A 21,257-nucleotide genomic window follows, 5' to 3' on the forward strand; every position below is an offset into this window, starting at 1 on the left:
GGAACCTCATTCTGATGCTCCCCGACTCAACCCCGGCTTGGTGCCAAAAGCGCAGAGGCACCCGGTTCTCCAAAAAAGTATGGTTCAACGTTGAGTCCTGAAAGACCAATACCTATCCAATAACGTTGACATTTTGCTGGTGAATTCTTTACACGAGCACCCCTGTCAACCAACACTGAGTACCCCTTTATTTTAAAGTCTGCTTTCTCAGTGTTTTCCCTTAAAGGGATGGGCCAGTAGTGTTGTTAGTTAATTGGTTTCTTTTTAGTTTAAAGATCCTATTTTTATAGAACCTTGGTTGGACACGCTTTCTTTGTGGTGTCACCTTACTAATGTTTAGATTGCTTCTGTACGTGATTCCACCACTGCTGCCCTCGTCCACTTTACCAAAAGAGGTGATGGAGGTGTACTGGTGGGCAGTACCTCTTTCAACTTTGATTGGGATCACTGCTGGTTTAGAAGTAGTGTAGGGCTGAGTATGTGCTTTACCCACTACTCACCCCTGTACTTGGGGCTCGGCAATATATCGAGTTTTGGACATATATATACATTTCTGAGGCTTGTGGAATCTGCTTAGATCACATGCTGTGCATAGGCCGACATCTAGTGGAAGCTGCGGAGTATTACAGTTTGTTTTTCGAAACTCGAAAATGGGCGTCGACACAGGGCGTGCCAGTAATACTATCCCTAGTGCGACGTCCACTGTACCCAAGATCCCTCACACGACTAGTATCCTCAGATTGTTTTTTTCCGCCATACTGGTCGGAAGCATTTTGCGGAGTCCCCTGGCCTTAGCCATACTTTTGCTAAAAATTAAAAAATAATAATCTATTGACATCCTTCCCCACCCCAACGTCGAACTTCGACACTCGACGCCGGCTGGAGAAGAAATCGACCGTTGGCTGCTGCACGACGGATTTGGGCCTCAGAAGGCCGCTGGCCTCGGCCCGGGCCTCGGAAGGCCGCTGGCCTCGGCCCGGGCCTCGGAAGGCCGCTGGCCTCGGCCCGGGCCTCGGAAGGCCGCTGGCCTCGGCCCGGGCCTTGGAAGGCCTCTGGCCTCGGCCCTGCAAGTAGGGAGAGTGTGGGGTGGTACATACTCTACACTCTTGGTATATAGGTACACTTTATACATTTCCTACACTTAACAGCCCGCTGCCTCAAGGTGCGTATGGAGGGTACCCCTTTTTCAATTCTGCCCCAAGTGCAATCGCAAATACCCTTGGGTCGACAGGCACGCCACGTGCAATCTCTGCATGCCGAGGGACCACCCCGAAGCGAACTGCAGAGCGTGTAGTAGGTTTAAACCTAAGACACTTAAGGACCGTTCGAAGCATTGGGCCCACCACGCCAGGCAGGCGGCCATGGCAGCGGAGGGCGCCTGCAGCGACGCCGTACTTTCGGACGGCGAGGGCATTACGGCGTCGAAAGACAGCCGAGCGCAGGTCCCCGACCTCGGAAGGTTGTCCGGCAAGGCGGATATGGGGAAGACCCCCAGCGACACAAGCGCTTCACATACACACACTAAACACACTAAGTCTAACCGAGACTCGACGACGTCGAGTTCTCGGAAAGAGGCACAAACAGAACGGTCCGATTCGGTGTCCTCTGGGCGCTCTCTATCAAGATCGCCGCAGGACTCCAGGCAATCATCCACTCTTGCCAAGAGTGCCTCGCTCCCTAGGCTAACAGAAGTTCGATCGTCGGAAGACGACTTCCACCCCCTGGCCGCGCTCCAGGAGTTGGAGCCCGCAGTTAAAACCAGCGAGGCCCCACGCTCGAAGGACCGGGACACTACCCCCGATCCTCGACGCCAGGCGTCGAAAGACTCCGGAGCCACTAAAGGACAGGGAAAACATTTTTCCACTCACGGGGAGGGGGGAAAACAGCAGAAGAAACAACCTTTGCACTCTTCCACACCTGTGAAACACACCACTCCCCCTAAACAGACAGACAAGACCAGGTCTGCTGATATGTCTAAAACCAGCAAAGCTACTCAAGATAAATCCCATAGACTTGCTGAGAGAGTCATTCCCAGTTCCAAAAAATGGTCCAGTGAAGACATAAATAGGATCATGTCAAGAATGTCTTCTTTGGCAGTTTTTTATGATAAAAATCCAGAACATTTCCTCTCGTATGATCCTCAAGGGGCGACTCTCTCAGGCTCTACTGATCATATCCCCCCCGAGTTAGAAGCCCTGGTTTGAAACTCCGATGAGGTCAGAACCCTTCGAGGTACAACCATACGCAAGACCATACTCACTGTATCAAGGAGAGGCTTCCTTTTGTGAGGACCAAGAATTTGGTATGATAGAAGAGCAAACCGGGACGGGCTACTATGGGGATGAGGACCAGGAAGAGGAAGAGGAGGACCCGGAAACATACAGAGTAGATTGCCCGGTAGAGAACGAAGCCCCGGTTACCGACTCCCCGGTCGATAACCAACCCCACCTAAACGAGGTTCTCGCACGCGCAGCAGAACATTTCCACATTGACACCCACTGTGTCCAGGAGGAAAGGGACTTCGCAGAAGAGTTGGTGGGAGAAAGGAGGCCTGTTGCCCAGACCATCCCTATCCTTAAGTCCATTCAGCGGAGAATAGATCCGTCCCTGGTGAACCCGAACCTCACCAGAGCAGTCAATCCCAGGGTTGAAAAACTTTTCAGGGCGGCCCATTCTGACCCTCTCTACATAAGGACATCTGAAGCCAGACTCCCTAGTTGTCACCAACACTCGTAAGAGGGCCAGAACACCCTTGTCATCGTCCGAAGCTCCTCCCGACAAGGAGAGCAAAAAACTATAAGGTTTCGGCAGGAAAGTAGCCTCAACGTCCGCCTATCAAGCGAGGATTGCAAACTCCACCACACTGTTGGCCAGCTACAACTGCCATCAGTGGGAAGAAGTTGCGGCACTCATAGCCTCTGCTCCTGAACCTTTAAAGGGCCAGTTAGCTCGGAATTCCGCAGAGGGTAGAGCCGTGTCTGGTTGCATTTTGAAAGCAACCTTCGACGCCGCGGACAACGCAGGCAGATTGATAGCGTAAGGCACTGTTATCAAAAGACATGCGTGGTTACGGCAGTCTGGTTTTAAGGCAGAAACTCAGGCATCATTGTTGGACAAACCGGTGGAAACCGATCTGTTTGGTAAGGCGGTCGAAGACGCACTGAAGAATGCCAAGGACGAATACGAAACACTCAAGTCCCTTGGCCAGTTAACCAATAAACCCCCTAACTAGAGAGGGAATAGTAATTTTCATCGCCCACGCGGCCAAAATTCCCAGAGAGGATCTACCTATTCCCAGGGGCAGGGTACACAGTGGAACAACCACCAACAGTCTACCCAGGGTTACGGCAGAGGTAATAGGAGAGGTTGTGGTAAAGGCAGAGGCAGCCCCAACAAGGGAGGCGGCACGTCTCCACCAAAGCAGTGACGCTCAGTTCAGGGTCCCTTCTCACGCAACCCCAGTAGGGGGGACGCATTTCCAACTTCACCCAGGCTTGGGAAGGGATCACATCAGACAGATGGGTGCTGTCAACAGTATCCACAGGATATTGTATAGAACTACTGCAGCGTACCCGGAACCATCCTCCACGACAAAGAGTACACTCTTTAGAACATCAGAAGATTCTCCTCGAGGAGATCGCCATTCTGCTAGAAAAGGACGCGATGGAACTCGTCCGGGGACACCAGGTAAACAAGGGTATTTATTCAACTTACTTCCTTGTGCCAAAGAAAGATTTGACAATGCGCCCAGTATTGGATTTACGGCCTGCCAACAAGTATGTCAAGCCCCAAAAATTTCATATGACCACGATACAAGAGGTAATCCCCCTCCTAAAAAAGGGGGATTACATGGCAACCTTGGATATGAAAGATGCATATTTTCATATTTCCATGTTCCCACCACACAAAGTATTTGCGCTTCAAGGTGGACAGTCGACACTACCAATTCAAGGTACTGCCCTTCGATAGCTTCAGCACCAAGGGTATTCACCAAGGTACTGGCGGTGGCGGCTGCACACCTACGCAGGGTGGCAATCCCAGTGTACCCTTATCTGGACGACTGGCTCATAATGGGAGAAACCCCAGGAATTTGCAGGACAAACATTCAAAGGACTATCGACCTCCTTTACGAGTTAGGCTTCTCAATCAACGAGAAGAAGTCAAGCCTAGTGCCAAGCACCTCAAAACAGTTCCTAGGAGCAATCCTAGATACCCAAGAGGGATTGACCTTTCCTTCAGAAGAAAGAATTCGGAATATACTACTGCAAATTCCGCATTATCAGTCCGGTCAACAAATAACGGTACGCAAAGCAATGCGTTTACTGGGCATGATGGCGTCATGTATTTAACTGGTCCCCCACGCGCGCCTGTGCATGCGTCCCATGCAGGAATGGTTGGCGAAACAGTGGTCTCAGGCAAGTGGTCAGTGGGACGATCTAGTGGTCGTTTCACCAACACTGGTACAAAGCGTTCACTGGTGGACAAGAGAGAATCTCGCACAGGGGAAACCCTTTTACGATCCCGAGTTACAGGCAATAGTCACTACAGATGCATGCCTGACGAAGTGGGGAGCTCACCATCTCCACCACACAGCTCAGGGTCTCTGGTCTCACTCAGTGGCCAAGAAACACATCAACCTGCTAGAGCTTCTGGCAGTATTCAGAGCGCTTCAGGCGTTCAAGCCCCACCTACTAAACCTGTCAGTGCAAATCCGGACGGACAGCACAACAGCCATGTTCTACCTGAACAAGCAAGGAGGGACTCGCTCGCCAAATCTGTCCAAGCTTGCCCAGAAAATCTGGATATGGGCACTCAGACGGAACATCTTCCTGTCATCACAACATGTTCCAGGGGAGCTCAATTCCCTAGCGGATGCTCTGAGCAGAGACTCCCTCCCAGAGGAACACAAATTGGTTCTACAAAGAGAGGTCGTAGAAGAGATCTTCTCTCAGTGGGGTTTCCCCACTATAGACCTATTTGCCACAAGCAAAAACAGACAATGCCCAGGATTTGCATCCAGGTTCCCCCAACCAGACTCCCAGGGAACGCCCTGTGGATGAACTGGTCAGGGATGTTTGCGTACGCTTTTCCACCAACTCCTCATCAGGAAAGTGGTGAACAAGATGAACAGAGAGTCGATGACGCTCGTCCTAGTTACTCCCATGTGGGCAAGACAACCGTGGTTCCCACACCTACGCAGGATGGCGCTGTGCAAGCCCATCAAACTTCCAGCCTGGTACAACCTATTGTCCCAGCACCAAGGTCAAACAGTGCACCAGCAACCCAACTCAATGAACCTGGCAGCATGGCTCCTGAGGTCAGAGTTTGGACATCTCAATTTGCCACAGAGGTGTATGGACATCCTAAAAGAATCTAGGAAACCAAACCCAAGGCACTGCTACTTTGACAAGTGGAAGAGGTTCGTTATCTGGTGCCAAAGTAGACCAATCAACCCCGTTGATTGCACTCCTTCCACTATTGTTACATACATGCTCCACCTGCTGGATGCAGGATTGGTTTTTAACTCATTGAAAGTACACCTGGCAGCCCTGTCGGCTTACACCACTTCCCATAGCAAAGTTTCGTGGTGGAAAGTACCAGTAGTTAAAGCCTTCATGGAAGGAGTAAAGAGACTTCACCCTCCTATTTCAAACCCACCACCAGGGTGGGACCTTAATGTGGTGCTAGCCAAGCTCATGGCCCCCCCTTTCGAACCCATGCATAAAAGCAGTCTCAAACACCTGACTTATAAAACGGCCTTCTTAGTAGCTATTACTTCTATAAGAAGGGTCAGTGAAATTCAGGCTCTGTCAGTGCAGGATCCCTTCTTTACTGTCCATAAAGACAAACTGGTTTTACGCACACACCCTTGGTTCTCACCTAAATTTATAACTAAATTCCATGTAAACCAGTCCATCGAGCTTCCGGCTTTCTTCCAGGACCCGCAAGGTTCGTCTGAGGTGAAACTACACACCCTAGATGTGCGTAGGGCGGTCCTCTACTATGTAAATAAGACCAGACCGCTAAGAAAAACAGATCAACTGTTTGTCTCCGTACCTACAGGCAGAGAGGGGGATCGCGTCTCTAAAGGTGCCATCTCGAAGTGGATTATTAACTGTATCCAGCTGTGTTACTCACTTTCTGAAAGAACTCTGCCTTTCACGCCAAGAGCCCACTCTACTAGAGGCATTGGGGCCACTCTGGCTTTCATTGCAAATGTACCCCTTGACACCATTTGCAAAGCAGCTACTTGGAGCTCTATTCACACTTTTACTCAGCATTACTGCATTGACACCCATTCCAAGGCAGATACACAAGTGGGACAAGCGGTTCTAAGGCACTTATTTGCTCATGACCCTTCTCACATCCCACCTCCTTCAGGTACTGCTCGCTAATCTATGCACAGCATGTGATCTAAGCAGATTCCACAAGCCTCAGAAGGGATACATTACTCACCGTAATCGTATTTCTGATGCTTGTATCTGCTTAGATTCACATGCGACCCACCCTTCCTCCCTTCTGAGAGAAGGCGCATGATGGCTTGTAGTCTTACCTTTCTGTCTATCTGCTTGGATTATCTGTACTCACGCTACTCTTCATGCTACCCCATGTCAGAAAAAATACAATCTGAGGATCCTAGACGCGTAAGGGATCTTGGGTACAGTGGACGTCACACTAGGGATAGTATTACTGGCACGTCCTGTGTTGACGCCCATTTCGAGTTTCGAAAAACAAACTGTAATACTCCGCAGCTTCCACTAGATGTCGGCCTATGCACAGCATGTGAATCTAAGCAGATACAAGCATCAGAAATACGATTACGGTGAGTAATGTATCCCTTATTTTCAAAATCGATATAGGATGAGACAATATAGCTAACATCGAGATATATACATATGTATACAATATTGTACTATTTTTTTTATTTACATTTTCATATTTACACAGCTGTGTGTATTCTCAAACAGGAACCCTGTATTTGCACTTTATTTTGATCAATGTTTTATAAAGTTGTTTGTGACATCTTAAATGTAGTTGGCGTCTTACAACTGAGCATTTAACCCCCATAAACAATATTGAGATATATATATATATATATATATATATCACCATTACGCCCAAAAATATCGAGATATTACTTTTGGCCCAATACACCCAGCCCTACCTATACTCCTGCAGAGCGGTTGTCATTTCATTGCAGAAAGTTGAAGCTAGATTTAAAAAAATAATTTGTATTTCAATGATACTTTGTATTGTAGGAGTCCGAAATGGAAACCGAGGAGGAAGTTGACATCTTAATGAGCAGCGATATTTATTCAGCAACGTTATCCACTAAATCAATTACCTTCACAAGAGCCCAAACAGGATGGCTTTTTCGCGAAGACAAAACAGTACGTTTTTAAACATTTCAACTAACATTTATGTCAAATAATTTCTTTTCTCTGAGGGCACAATCCTATGTAGCTTTTCAAATACCTGCCATGTTTATTAATGCATTATTATACTTCACATGTTATTCCTGTAATATGGGTGGACTACTGGTTTCATTAGAATAAGACTGGATCTATAACTGGGAAGAATGTCGGTGACAGCATGTTTTTTCATTTTTTTTTTAAATATAACCTTTGTGTACAGCAAGTGCTATAACCAAGTGCCATAAACCAGTTCATTGATGTAACGTATATCAACATAGCGAACACTCAAACTCAAAAGTCCAACTATATCTAAAACATAGTAAAATGGAGCTTTAGCATTACCAAGCTACAGCTGAGCAGAATCCAACTGAAGCTAACAATACAGTTCTTTGAAGAAAGTTTCATTCCGGCAACAGAAACCGCCCCCTAATACCTCTACCCCTTCCCAAGCAACTGTGGTGATTTGAGTCCCCCAGATAGATGCAGGTGGGAAGCCGCCCTCGGCCCTGGCAAACCACCAATAGCCGACCTACTTTGCAGCCTCACCCAATCACTGCCTGAAGGAGCGCCAGATGATCCTCCTCTGGCACACAACTGAGGGGGGACGATCATGAGCCGCACCTGACCGAGGTTTGGGGAGGCCTGGAGCCCTGTGAAGGCAGCCCCCGCAGGGGCGAGTTAAGGCGCCCGGCAACCTGGAACTGCCGCACGAGAGCGAGGAGGCTGAGACACCCGGAAAACCGCCACCAGAGGACAGGTACGGCACCGCAACTCCCCCAGCCTGGTAGAACGGTACCCACCCCCCCTAAACCACTGGGTGTAAGAAGCTTTGACAGTACCCAGCATAGACCCTGCTGAACTATTGGTACCACCTAGCCACCACACCCACGACTGCACCCGTCTGCGACAGACACGCGCCGGACGGTTCTCGAGGAGATGTAACCTTCGGTACCAAACGACTTGGGGCACGCAGCCAACCTCCCCACCCCCCAGATGCCACGGAGGGGAGGGCCGCACCCTTACGAGAAAGTAGGATACCCCGTACACCCATAGCCAAATGCCCTCCTCCACCACAGTCCCTCAGGTCGAGCTGCTGGAATATTCACAGGCGAGAATATCTACAGATTGGGCTTAGTCGGGGCCCGGTGAAGGCGCTGGAACCCAGGACCATATTCCTCCTCTGTACTCTTCCGTGACCTCTGCGACTCCCTGTCCATCCTGCCCTCTGGCCCGACTCACTCTTCAGGGCACACACTCGATGTCTTGATCTCCTCTGACCTCCCCTTCTCCATCCCTCTGACAACTCCTCTCTCCTGGAGCGATCACTCCCTCCTCTGCTCTCATCTCTTCCTCTGTTCCCCCCTTGCCTCTCACTTCATTAAAAAAAAAAAACAGGACACCCTGTCCACCCTAACCCCCCCCACCCCTCCGATCACCATCTGTGCTTGCTGACCCTCCTTTAGCCACCCCCCACCATCCTTCACGTCCTTTCCTCTTTTCTCCCTTGACGAGGTCGCTAGACAAGTCCGATCTATGAAAGCCTCGTCAAAACCGGTTCATCCCTGTTCGTCTGAAACCATCAAGGACCACATTGACACCCTCGCTCCGGCCCTTGCTGAGTTTTGCAACCACTCCTTTGCCTCAGGATCTTTCCCCTCCTGTCTGAAGCACTCCTGTGTGCATCCTCTTCTAAAGAAACCCACAGCTGATCCTTCTTGTCCAGCTAACTATCGCCCAATTTCCATTACTCCCTTTCTGGGAAAACTCCTGGAAAAGTTGGCCATCTCTCAGCTTAACCTTTATTCCAATTCTGTTGGCTGTCTCCATGACCACCAGTCTGATTTCAGAGCTGCCAGAAGCACGGAAACTGCTCTCCTGAACATTGTGAAGATCTGCTCTCCAACCTTGACTCTAACATTCCCTCTGTCCTCATCCTCATCGATCACTCTTCTGCCTTCGACACAGTCAACCATACCATTCTGCTCAACCGTCTTCGTGAAAACCTGGGTATCACTGATCAGGCTCTGGCCTGGCTGACCTTTTTCCTCTCTGATCGACCCTCCCAGGTCCAACTTGGGTCTTTCGGATCATCTATCTTCCTCTCTACCTGTGGTGTTCCCCAGGGGTTTAACCTCTCGCCCTGGCTTTTCAACCAATACATGGCAACTCTCGCCACTGCATTGCCATTTTATACTTTTTCCAGTGCTACGCTGACGACACAACTCATTTTCAGGCTAGCCTCGGCCACCTCCTCTCCCTCTCTCATCTCTGATTGCCTAACTGCCATTCAAGATTGGTGTGCCGCCAATGATCTTTGTCTGAATGCCAGCAAGACAGAGATGCTCCTCATCGGCACACCTTCACCATCCTTTCCCCTCACTCTCTGGCCGGCTTCCCTTGGCCCTCCTCCTACCACCACCTGCGAGGCTAAGAACCTCAGGGTCATCTTTGACTCCACTCTTTCCTGCTTCGCCCACATCTCTGAGCTCTCTAAAAAGTCAAACTTCCTACTGCACCTCCTCAGTGGTACTCTGCCTTTCCTCTCCTTCCCCCAGAAGTTCATGGTGTCCCAAGCTCTGGTTCTCTCTATTTTGGACTATTGTAACAGCCTCTTTCTAAATCTACCTGCCTCTATTCTCCGCCCTCTGCAACTAATCCAGAACAGGACTGCAAGACTTGTCCTTGGCCTCAAGCCCTGGGATCGTATCTCTCCAGCTCTGAAATCTCTCCATTGGCTCCCAGTGGATGCCAGGATTAAATTCCAAACCCGCTGCATTGTCCACAAGGCTTTCTGGGGCCTTGGTTCAAAATACCTTCAGCTATCCCTCTGCAAATGCCTCCCATCTCGACCTCTTCGCCCCTCTACCTCCAACTCCCTCAGGGTCAATCGTTTCTCAAAGAAACGAGCTGGGGGTAGATCTGTGTTCTGCTGGGGTAACCTCTGGAACAGCCTCCCTGCCACTCTAAAACTTGAGGAGAACCATCTCCGGTTCCATAAGCACCTCAAGAACTTCCTCCTTTCTTCTGCCTTCTCTCACCTGCTGATCTGTTCTCTCTTGGCACCGTGCACCTGGCCACCCTCTGTCCTCCAGGCCCAGATACCTGCTCACCCTGGCACCCCTCCCGCACTGCATCCGGGCCACCCCTTGCACTGGGGTCTGTATCTGTACCCATACAGCCACCCCCTTTTTCTTCCTGCACTTATCAGACCTACCCTGTCTGCTGCCTTAAACCTAGCACTTTCAAATTGCTGGCTGGACTACCACAGTTTGTTGCCTTTATTATTTATTATTATTTATGTTTCTCCTCTGCTTCGCACTTTCCACTTCTCCCCATTCCGTGCCCTTTGCCCTCCCCCCCCTCCCATTCACTTGCGCGTTCTCAATGTCACTGGGCCTAGTAAGATTGACGTTTTGTTCTCCCCTGTTCCCCTCCCTTACCTTGTCACGCTCTGAAACACTTGTGTACGAGCGCGATAGAAATACAATAACAATATCAACTTTGGTTGAAACTGATACAAAGGCACAGCCCCTTTGCAACAGCAACCCCCTGCCCCCCTTGTGACAGGCATCTACAACGAGGCTTTCCGCTACGAGCGCCCAGCAGGAAAGAACACTTTGGAACAATCGCCCGGCCGGTGCAGTGCAGTGCAGTACAGTAAACACTACCAACAACAATGCGCCTGACTGAGCCAACAGCAACTTCTGGCAACCTGGTTGAGAAAAAAACCCAACAAACACTTTGAATAACGTTGGGGCATGAGGCGTCAGCCTAGTACACAACAGAATCCAACATCAACCACTCACTGGGGGGAGATCTCCAGTGTCTCAAGCACACCACTGATTCAAGGACGGCTGGAAGTGGTGAAGGAGAGTCGCAACGGCCATAGATCTAACCCTGCCTAATGCAGGTAAGAGCCGGGGGGGCCCCCTCTTAGCGTACTAGCCCAAAGAAACACACAACAGGAATCGCTGTCCGATAAACTCTTCCAAGGGCTTAATACCATCAGACCTTCGACATCGATCACAGAACGGTCTTCCCTTCTGACAGTGGCAGTTAACCCTGGCCCCTGGTTACCGTTCCCTTGGTCTGGCCAATAGACTCACTCGCCGGCATAAAGCGGCCCAACGCCACCAGTTACCCCTCCGGTGACCTTCCGAAACCCCTTCGGGGTCAGAGACTGAGCATGGGCAAGTCAGATAAATCCCAGAGGAAGCAACATTTTGAACCCGGAACCATTGTCAAGTCGCTTCCATGACTAGCGTCGTCAATAGCAGCAGCAATGGAGAAGAGGTGGCCCAGGCCCCACATATTGACATCCGTGAAATCTTGCTTGAACTCAAGGCGGGCATTGTCAACTTGGACTCTAAACACTCATCAAAGGTCGACCTCCTACAACACCGACAGGACAAACACGGAGCCAGGCTAGACACAGTTGAACAGTGTGTTTGACCTAGATGATGGTAGCACTGCACATGGCCAGGGTAACGGTCCTGGAGCCCCACATGAAAATAGTGGCAGCCAAGAATTAAGACTTGGAAGGGAGAGCCTGTCGCAATAATATCTGGATAGTGGGTGTGGGGAGGGACAAATCCTGCAGAAAATTGAAGACTTTTTCGAGACCTAGTTTAAGGACATGTTCGGAGAACCCTCACTATCCCAGCTCTTCATAGTTGAAAGAACCCATCGGGTGCCCACCAATCGCCCGATCCCAGGGGCAGTCCAATGCCTGAGACTCGCCAGAGAAAAAGGAGAATTGCAATATGACGGTGATAAGATACAAATATACCCGGATCCCCCTCCCACCCTACTCCCCCAGCCCCCCAGCAGTCCAGGCCTCACGCAGATCCTTTACAGGTGTGAAGAGATGTCTAAGGGACAACCAAATGCAGTATTCCATGTTATTTCCTGCAAAACTGTGAGTGCAGCACGCCGGGAAAACAGTTCTTCAACACTCCCGAGCAGGCAAACGACTTCCTAGCTGAGCTGCCAACTCCCAGCCAACAACCCATGGCCAGCGAGAAGAGACGTGACAGACGGAACCCATCCTGATCGACAATGGTATGTGGAGAACCATGTGACACCCCGATTCCCCCATGCTGTGCAGCGATCGAACATGGTTATGTGGGGGTACCTGACCAGAACACCACCTAGCATTCCAGACACCCACACCACAGAACACACAGGCGCACTTGAACCCATGCTACGTAGGGAGCTCCTACACTTGGATGGGCACTAGCGCCCCAAGCTCAGCAAAGCTTGAAAGTTATAGTTTTAGGGGGGGGGGGCGAAGTGGGGGAGATATTGATGGGCAGGTTTGCCCTTGGGGGAGGGTACGGGTGGGCAATCGGAATGCAAGTTGAAACGGAGGGTAAGCAGCGTGTTGGGAAAGGGGAGTTAAACGGTAAATGTGGGCCCAGCCACAGCCAACCAACTCCACACCTAGATCTTAACAGTCAGATGAAACACACGCGCGCCATGAGAACAGCACCTGAGAAAAGTGCACACATCCTGAATAAACATGGACGTACTCCGAACCATTCAAGTTAACGACATGGAACATTAGGGAAGGCAACAACCCTGCCAAAAACCGAAATGTTTCACAATACCTTAAGAGGCACAACATAGACATTGCATTAATACAAGAGACCCACCTCCTTCCATCCTCTGAGAGCAAATGGGCACCTGATTGGGGGTGCCACAGATACTACTCATCCTATGCTAGGGGGGTGGCTACACTGATGGGCAAAAGGGTAAAGTCTAAACTGCAGTCAGTGGCAAGGGACGAAGGAGGCAGATCGCGCTCATCCGTGGGGTACTTGAGGGTAGTATAGTCGCCCTGGTGAATTCCTACGGCCAAACATAGATGGAGCCAATTCCTTTGATTGGGTGATGACTCACCTGTTTGGAAATGACACAACCATTATCATATGGGGGGGAGACCTAAACACAACACTAGACCCCGACTGGGATAAATCGCACGTAACCACCAGTACGTGCGATTTATCCCAGTCCTCCGAGACGTGCCTCTAGATTTGTGAAATCTGCGCAGCCTACGACTTAGTAGATGTGTGGAGACTTAGCCATAAAAACACCTACGATTACACCTTCCATTCCTGGGTCCACAACACCACTCACGGCTGAACTATCTGCTGGTGTCATGAGCCAAGGGGATCCAATGGGGAGAATGCCAGATACTACCAAGGACACTTTCTGACAACTCCCGGGTCACCTTAGAGTGCACGCCTGTTGACAACCAGAGTAGAAGTCCCAACTGGAGATTTGTCAGGAGCGCTGCAGGATCAGGCGTTCGCCCAAGAAATCCAGGCCCAAATCGCATCCTTCCTGGCTGTCAATCAAGAATCTGTCGCATCGAGCGGGACCCTATGGGAAATGCTAAAATGCTATATCGGAGGGATATGTATGGCCAAAGAGAATGGGATTCTGAAAAGTATCAGAAGGGAACTTGCTGAAAACAAAACGAGTCTAAAAGACCTTGAGCGAACGTACGCTGCTCTTAAATGACTCTCAAACCCTGGCGGAGGAGTTAGACAGGTTTAGAATCAATGCAGACCAAGAAAGCAGATTCTCAACACAGGGCATCAAATCCGACAGCATGGTGAAGGCCAAAAGCTGGGCGCCCTCCTAGCCCGGCTACTAGCAGCAGATAGGAAGCCCCCGCAAGTAGAATGCGTCCGCGATCCCCGAGGACTTCTGGCTTATACAGAAGATGATATAGAAACATTCCGTACCTTCTATCAAGACCTCTACAGCTCTGAATAACCCAGAATCCCTCCAACAGTACTTAGAAGACACAGAACTCTACTGGGTGGAGGATGAGCTGAGAGAGACCGTGAACGGGCCAATCACACTTGAAGAGATACAGCTATAAAAGACCTACCAAGCAATAAAGCACCTGGCCCGACGGTGTAACCGGGAAATTCTATAAAGCATTCGCACTGACCCTAGCACCACTACTCTTACTGGTATGAGGAGGCACTAGAGAAAGGCTGCCTACCCTCCACACTACGAGAAGCGAACCTAATCCTGCTGCATGAATCAGGGAAACCACCTGAGGAGTGCGCCTCGTACAGGCCGATATCTCTGATCAAGATTGACAATAAAATCCTTGCAAAGATCCTCACCTCTCGACTACTCCCCCTAAAGCCAGGACTGGTACTTGCAGACCAGGCGGGCTTCATCCCAGGATGTAATAAGTCATTCGGGATCAGGCGCCTCTTCGGAACCATCGTCTCAAGCAGTGGCAGTCCTTTTGGATGCAGAAAAGGCCTTTGACTCTGTCGAATGGCCGTACCGCTTCACGGTACTAAGAAAACTAGGACTAGGGAACCACTTCTTAGACCTAGTCTCACTCCTCTACAAACATCCCCTGACTATCATCGTACTAGGGTAAGCAAAGTCAACACATATAGGACTAGTTGGAGGTACAAGACCGGGCTGCCCCTATCAGCGTTGTTGTTCGCACTAGCAATGGAACCCCTAGCGGCAGGTCTTCGGGCCAGACAACTAGGAAAAGGCCTCACCATAGGACCTCACAAACTGATACTTTCCCGATACGCAGACGTGACCCTCTTTATCAGCGACCCGGCGGAGAACCTGAACCCTGTCATGACAGAAGTGCTTAAGTTTAGTGCCCTCTCAGGACTCAAAATGAATCACACAAAAACGATCATATTCCCCCTAACCGCCAGCACTGCAGAATTTATGGATGACTATGAATTCAAATGGGAATACACTGGTGTTAGATACCTGGGAATACTAATGTCCAGAAACTACAACGACCTCTTTTGTGACTACGGGAAGGTAATCGAAACACTACGTGACAAAACAAGAATTAATAACTCTCAACCTGCTCCGTGCGGCCATCATAGGGTAACTTCAAGTACCACCGAAAACCCTGAACATAGTGCTGACCACGTCCAATGTTTGGAAGAGAATCGCAACGATACACAATGTGACAACTAGGTTTTCCCCTTTCCTCCCTGCAAGATGTATCCCAGGGATACCACTCACAGCGGAGAAAGTATACCGCCAGTGGACCAATAAAACACACATACACTCTAAACGACCTATTCATGGATGGGCAGCTTTTAATTCCCCAACAAGCACAAGAACGTGGAACGGACTCGGCTTTAGATCTATTAGTATATTTCTGACTCCGGCATGCTCTTCAAGCTCTATTCCCCACATTCCCATTACAGCCTCCCACTTGACAACTCCTGCATGGGGTGATCCAATCACAGGGGGAGGGCAGGTTGGAGTCCACCATCTATAAGGAACTATTGAACACCACATGGCAGCCAACCGCTTCAAAAGAGCGATGGGAAAACTCTTGAAAACACGATACTGTGGCAAACGCAAAAGGTGTCTCTAAACTCGAGATAAAAACTCACACTTCAACTTTTTACAGCAGGTATACCACACACCGGCTAGATTACACAGACATCACCCAACTGTTTCTGCAGCTTGTGAAAGATGCAGTGAATACCCAGCAAGGTTCCTACATTTGGCCTGGGCCTGTCTGTCAATTAACCATTTCTAGAAAAAAGTACTCGGAGATCTCTTCGATAACCAGGGAACACCATCAACAAAACCCAAAAGTAGCAATGTTGGGATATACCAAAAACCTGCATGCCTCAGTGAGGAAACTAGCTGAACTACTGTTAATACTGGCAAGGCGTAGGATAGCCATCACATGGGTGGAAAGGATGACCTCCCTCCCCCCCCCACCACCCACAGTACAATCTTGGCTGCAAGATGTGGTGTATTGCCAAGACTTGGAAACAAATTACATCCGGAACTTGCCCTTGCACGCAAGGCCCCCAGACATCTGGGGACCCTACATTAACCATTTGCTAATGACATCTGAATGAACCCTGGCTCATGACCCGCAACGCCCGCTAGAGAGACCACTGAACACTTCTCTTGGCACCTACTATGGGTACGTTTGTTGTACTGAATTCTGTACTGCTGTAAAACCTTGAATTGGATCTATTGAGGGGTTGGGGGGCTTGGGCACCACACAGCGCATTGTTGATGTATGTTAATGTAATTAACAAAATACCAAAAATAAAGTTTAAAAAAAAGAAATTGTTTGAAAGGATAAGCAAGTCATTCAGCCAGGTATCTAGCTGAGATTTTTTCCCTAGTTTTCCAAAGTCTTAAGATTTGCTTGTGAGCTAAAACAAACAATCTTAGTACCAAAAGTAACCTGCACGTCATGTCCACCTAAAGTTATCATAGATCATCCAGGATGTCTTGTAATACTCACCAGGTCTACCCTGTCATAAACCCTTCCAGAAATCTTCAACCCTTGAACAGTCCCGTAGGATGTGTTAGTGTCCCCCCTCTCCTTCCCACATCCCCAACAGCGATCATTGTCCAGGAGGCCCAAAGAATGCATCATTTGAGACGTCCACTAGAACCTTCCAAGAATGTTTTGCCCCACAAGGCGTAGATTAAGATCCAGTTTTGTTGAAGCAGCAAGTTTAGTCGCCCCATCCTACCCACCCTGGAACAAATGACCTCATTCAATGGACCATTTCTGTCGCAGCCTGTCCCGACCATCGGTTATTTCAATCTCAGTTGGCGTAAGCCTCAAAAACGAAATAATTCATGTGACATTATTTGAAGGAAATGCCTGGTGTCATGAGTGAATGACTGAAGAAAATGTATAGTGTTTATCTGCTTTGAAAACAATCAGGGTTGTCTTAAAAAGCCGTCTGACCTGACCATTACATTTAATAATACTCCAGTTCCCACTTGACTGGCAACTTTTGTCCTCTTCAGCATGCCTACATGTGGGAACAGTTTTGAATTTCTTTTTTTTTTATTTTTTTTTATAAATGAATGCTGCACTTGGCTGGGTCTATAAACTTCTGTTTGTGTTACCTGCTGCACCAGTCAATACATTAATTGAACTCTTTTGCAATTCAAAGATCCTTTTCTGTTCATACTATTTTGGGATTTAGTCCACATTGCTCCCTCTAAATCGGGGTGTTTAAACAGATACCCCAAGACATGGTATGTTTAGGCCTCAATGTGTTTTACAACCTCAGCTCTTTTTAAAGTGCTGCTGTACTCTTAATATGCAATGTCAAATGGTGCAACCAGTTAAAGGATGTTCAAATGGGATGGGTCTGTAATGGCCTATACCACATGAATGCCATGGCAGTTTGCTAAGATGTTCAGAACAGTGGTTTAGTAGTTTAGTCCACACTTCATTGTGCTTGTGTATCGACATGCCGCTAAAGACCAATACTTGGGATGTCTGTTATTGGGAGGTAAACTTAAAGCAGTTCTACTGTGATTTAGCTCTGTTTCGTAATTCATGCTCTGATAATTCCTCTTTGGTGTCCAATTGTACTCCATGCTATGCCGTGATTATGCTCCTTGGTGTAACATTGTAATTCATGCCCTACTGCTTATCTTAAAATCCCCAAGGCCAGTATTGTAGAACACTTGCCAAAGGTTGAACTGAGATTGCTAAATTCATCCGTTTGGAGGGTGGGCTATCTTCATGTACAATACAGTTATTGAAGTGGGCAAACATTTGCATGTTATTTTCTGACGGGAGGTCCTACTTGTCACCTTAGATCGAGGCTGAGCACAGTGTTCGTTGTAGTTGGAAACTTTGCTTCGTGACTGCCTTGTAGTGCATAGAGTTGCACATGAAAGCTAATAGCTGTCCCAACGAAGACCACATATCACGATATGGGCATTCCTGATTTGTAGCAAATAACTTAATTTCTTTCTGGTTTTTTTGTTACGTTGTCCCTTTTATCACCTTCGTAGTTCGGATAACACATCAGTCTCACGTTTCTCCCACCCTCTGGCACACGTCTATCGATATGCTCCTGCGGTACCGTTTTTCTTTGTTTTCTGGGGCATCCTATTAGGAACTATGACTCACCCAACGTTTTGGTTTTCGATTTAACAGTTTAACTGTATCCACTCTAGCACATTTTTGCACAGTTAGAAGATACCTTTTTACATTGCCAGATAGTTTGCTGTCCAACTGTACTTCTCTCCCTGGTTGCCCAGATTATTTGTTTCTCCTCTAGATTAATTGTTGCATAGGCGTACTAAATTGCTGTATAGCGAGATATTTTATTGTCTACCTGCATACATTGTTGCATATCTGTTCTTGTAATTTCATAGCTTGATCACATTTTTTTTTGTATTTCTTTTTTATATCGCGCACTGAGGTAGCTCGGGGTTTGTTGCACTGCTAGATTTTTGTTCAATTTATTTCTCACTTTGTGTGCCTCAGGTTAATGATTTCACCTCATTTGTCAACCTTCTCTCCTCCGTAACTAACCTACTTCTCTACAATCTCCTACCATCTACGCACACATCCCCCCCCACATGACTCTCTCAGGCCAATTAGTTAATACATGAACATTAACTAAGCTATCATAGCTCCCATGCTGTACCATGCAAACCCCACATCAGCGGCAAATGCATTCGATGGGCAGTGTCTCTCGTCAGATCCTCATTCTCAAGTGTCACTTCCTTCATTGCTCACTTTTCTGTTTCACACACATGAATAACTTGTGTGCCTAAGGACCACCTGGTTTTGTGACTTGCTTTGCACAAGCATATCTGATGTGTGCTTATTCTCCCTTTTTGTTTTTTCAGTTTTTTTACTTTGTAGAAGCATGCTCTTTTTCTCTTATACTGCACTAGTACTTTGCAATACACTGTTACGACGGGACCTTAATGATGTGTACGCGGGTAAAGCAGCTCATTGTTTATTTGCCCCAGACATGTGTCCAGCATGCAAACACGCGGGGCAGGCTCCACCTTTCATAGTTAATAGTGCTGTTAAATGGGTCATTTTTACAATCTTTTGTTGCAGTATTTATTACATTTGTTTGGTTTTCCTGCAATGCTGTATGCAGAAGACGCCACTACAAAGAGAAGAGGGACAAGAAGTCCTATATAAAACCTTGATATTGCTATCTGAATACCTCATATATTCATCACCATACCTCCCAGTCTCGTTTCCATTTCTGTTCTTCTCATTTGCAAAGCTGTTTTTATGTCCTATCACTTCCCTCTCGATACTTTATACTCCCTTCTATCCCTTCCAGTTGTTAATTTCCCCAACACCTCTAACTCGCCTTTTGCCTGCACTTTTTATGCTCTATTTTCACCTCACTTCTGTTCCTATCTCTCGCTTGCCTAATGTTGGATTGACCTTTTGTCTCTAGCTGATTTATCAACATTCTTTTACCCTGTTTACTGCTCTTTCTACTTTGGACTGTCCCCTAGTCTGCTGACCCATCTTTTTATAGCTGTATCCCTCCATCGTATCCACCCTGCCACCTCGTCCCTGCTATTTTTCATTTGAATAGCCTCTTTTCCTTTAGTTCTTGGTCTTTTCTTTCCCTTTTTTCTTGATCTGCTCCTGTATTTTCTTTTTGTCATGCATTTGACCTTTGCCTTTTCAATTGATTCCTTACCTTCTATTTTCCCTTTTGTCGGTCATTGCGCTTAGTCTTTACTTAGACTTTTGCTTTTTTCTTTTGTCATCATTTCTTCCTTTACTTGTGCCTTTTTTCCTTTTGCATACTCTCCTAATCTTTCTGTCAGCCTAATATTAGCTTACTCTTTGTCCATCTCTTTATTTGTTACCATTATTTTTCTTTCACGCTCATATTCCACCATAGTTGTAGTTTCTTGGCCTTGGTAGACTGATCTTACCGTGGGTAATTCATGACACTTGCATGACTGAGATTAAAGTGCTGATAGCTACATGGGAGTCTCTGAGCTGTTTGCCTATGATTATATTGCAGTTTCACCAAAGTGCTTTACATGGAATATTTTTATTTACAGTTATGATCCAACAAAATTGGGTACTCAATTGATTGACCGAAAAGCAAATAAGGGTTGAATTGACCTTGACTGGAATCGATCCTGCGAGCTGCAAATCACACAGCAGCAAACATCTTAGCGCCACTTGGAGCATGAATGGAGCAAAGCTGGTGGTGGTGCAAAGCAGAATGGAGAAACTGTGTTTTGCGTGTGGATAAGTGTCTACACTTTATAGTGCTATTTAGAAGCACACATGCAGAGTAATTTGCTTCAGAGCACTTGCATTCAACAACAGAAAAGGGAACATACAGATTGCATATTTAAAATAAAAGGAGGGCAATGGTATAACAAAGACGATGCAAGAATTCCACACCTAGATTTCCTCTGTCACTGGTAGTGCTGGAGTGTTGCACGTGCCTGATATAGGTGCAGCAATTGGTGAGCTATCTCTTAGATTTCTATACGGAGTTCTTTTTTCAGAGCTTTTGAACCTTTTCAAGATTTGTTGTGGTTTTTGGTAGTGTATTGGGTTGTTCTTAAGGTAGTAGTAGATCTTTGTGTTCTCTGAGGGCATTTTTCGTGTGTCTTTTGGCAATTTTCCCTCCATAGTTTCTATTCACCCCCAATATATTTTCTTTTGTGTTTGACCTTGTTCTGACTTTTTTAGGTGAAGGAAAGCCTTCAGCTTCACTCCCCTGCCTTATGCTCATTTGTTACGGGGAATGGATCAGTGTATCAGTACTGGGAAACAATGTTTCCCTGTTTACCTTTTACATTTGTGTAACCTTTTTACCTGGCACACTGCAATTTACCATGCAGTGGGGATGCGAAGTCCAGAGTGTTGGAGGTCATGGAGTAAGATTAGGATGCGCGTGTGCATTTAGCCACAAAAGGCTTGGAAGGCTCTCCAGGCATCAGAGTAGCAACCCATGCGGTCAGGCATGTGGATGGGTGCTGAGAGGATTGGGGTAGCGTCAGTGCTAGAGACTTGCTATTTGTTCA

The 21,257-nt window shown here is 47.7% G+C and overlaps 1 protein-coding gene across 1 annotated transcript in view; it reads left to right on the forward strand.

The window, feature by feature from the left end:
* The window catches only part of ANKRD13C (ankyrin repeat domain 13C), an 893,039-nt gene that overhangs the window by 421,439 nt on the left and 450,343 nt on the right, over nucleotides 1–21,257 (forward strand). The window contains exon 8 of the mRNA XM_069641918.1: nucleotides 7,260–7,391. Coding sequence (XP_069498019.1) covers nucleotides 7,260–7,391 — 132 coding nt within the window. The remainder of the gene's footprint in view (nucleotides 1–7,259; nucleotides 7,392–21,257) is intronic.

The sequence above is a fragment of the Ambystoma mexicanum genome, chromosome 1q, assembly GCF_040938575.1.
Source record: "Ambystoma mexicanum isolate Mex_15411 chromosome 1q, UKY_AmexF1_1, whole genome shotgun sequence".
Lineage (NCBI taxonomy): Eukaryota > Metazoa > Chordata > Amphibia > Caudata > Ambystomatidae > Ambystoma > Ambystoma mexicanum.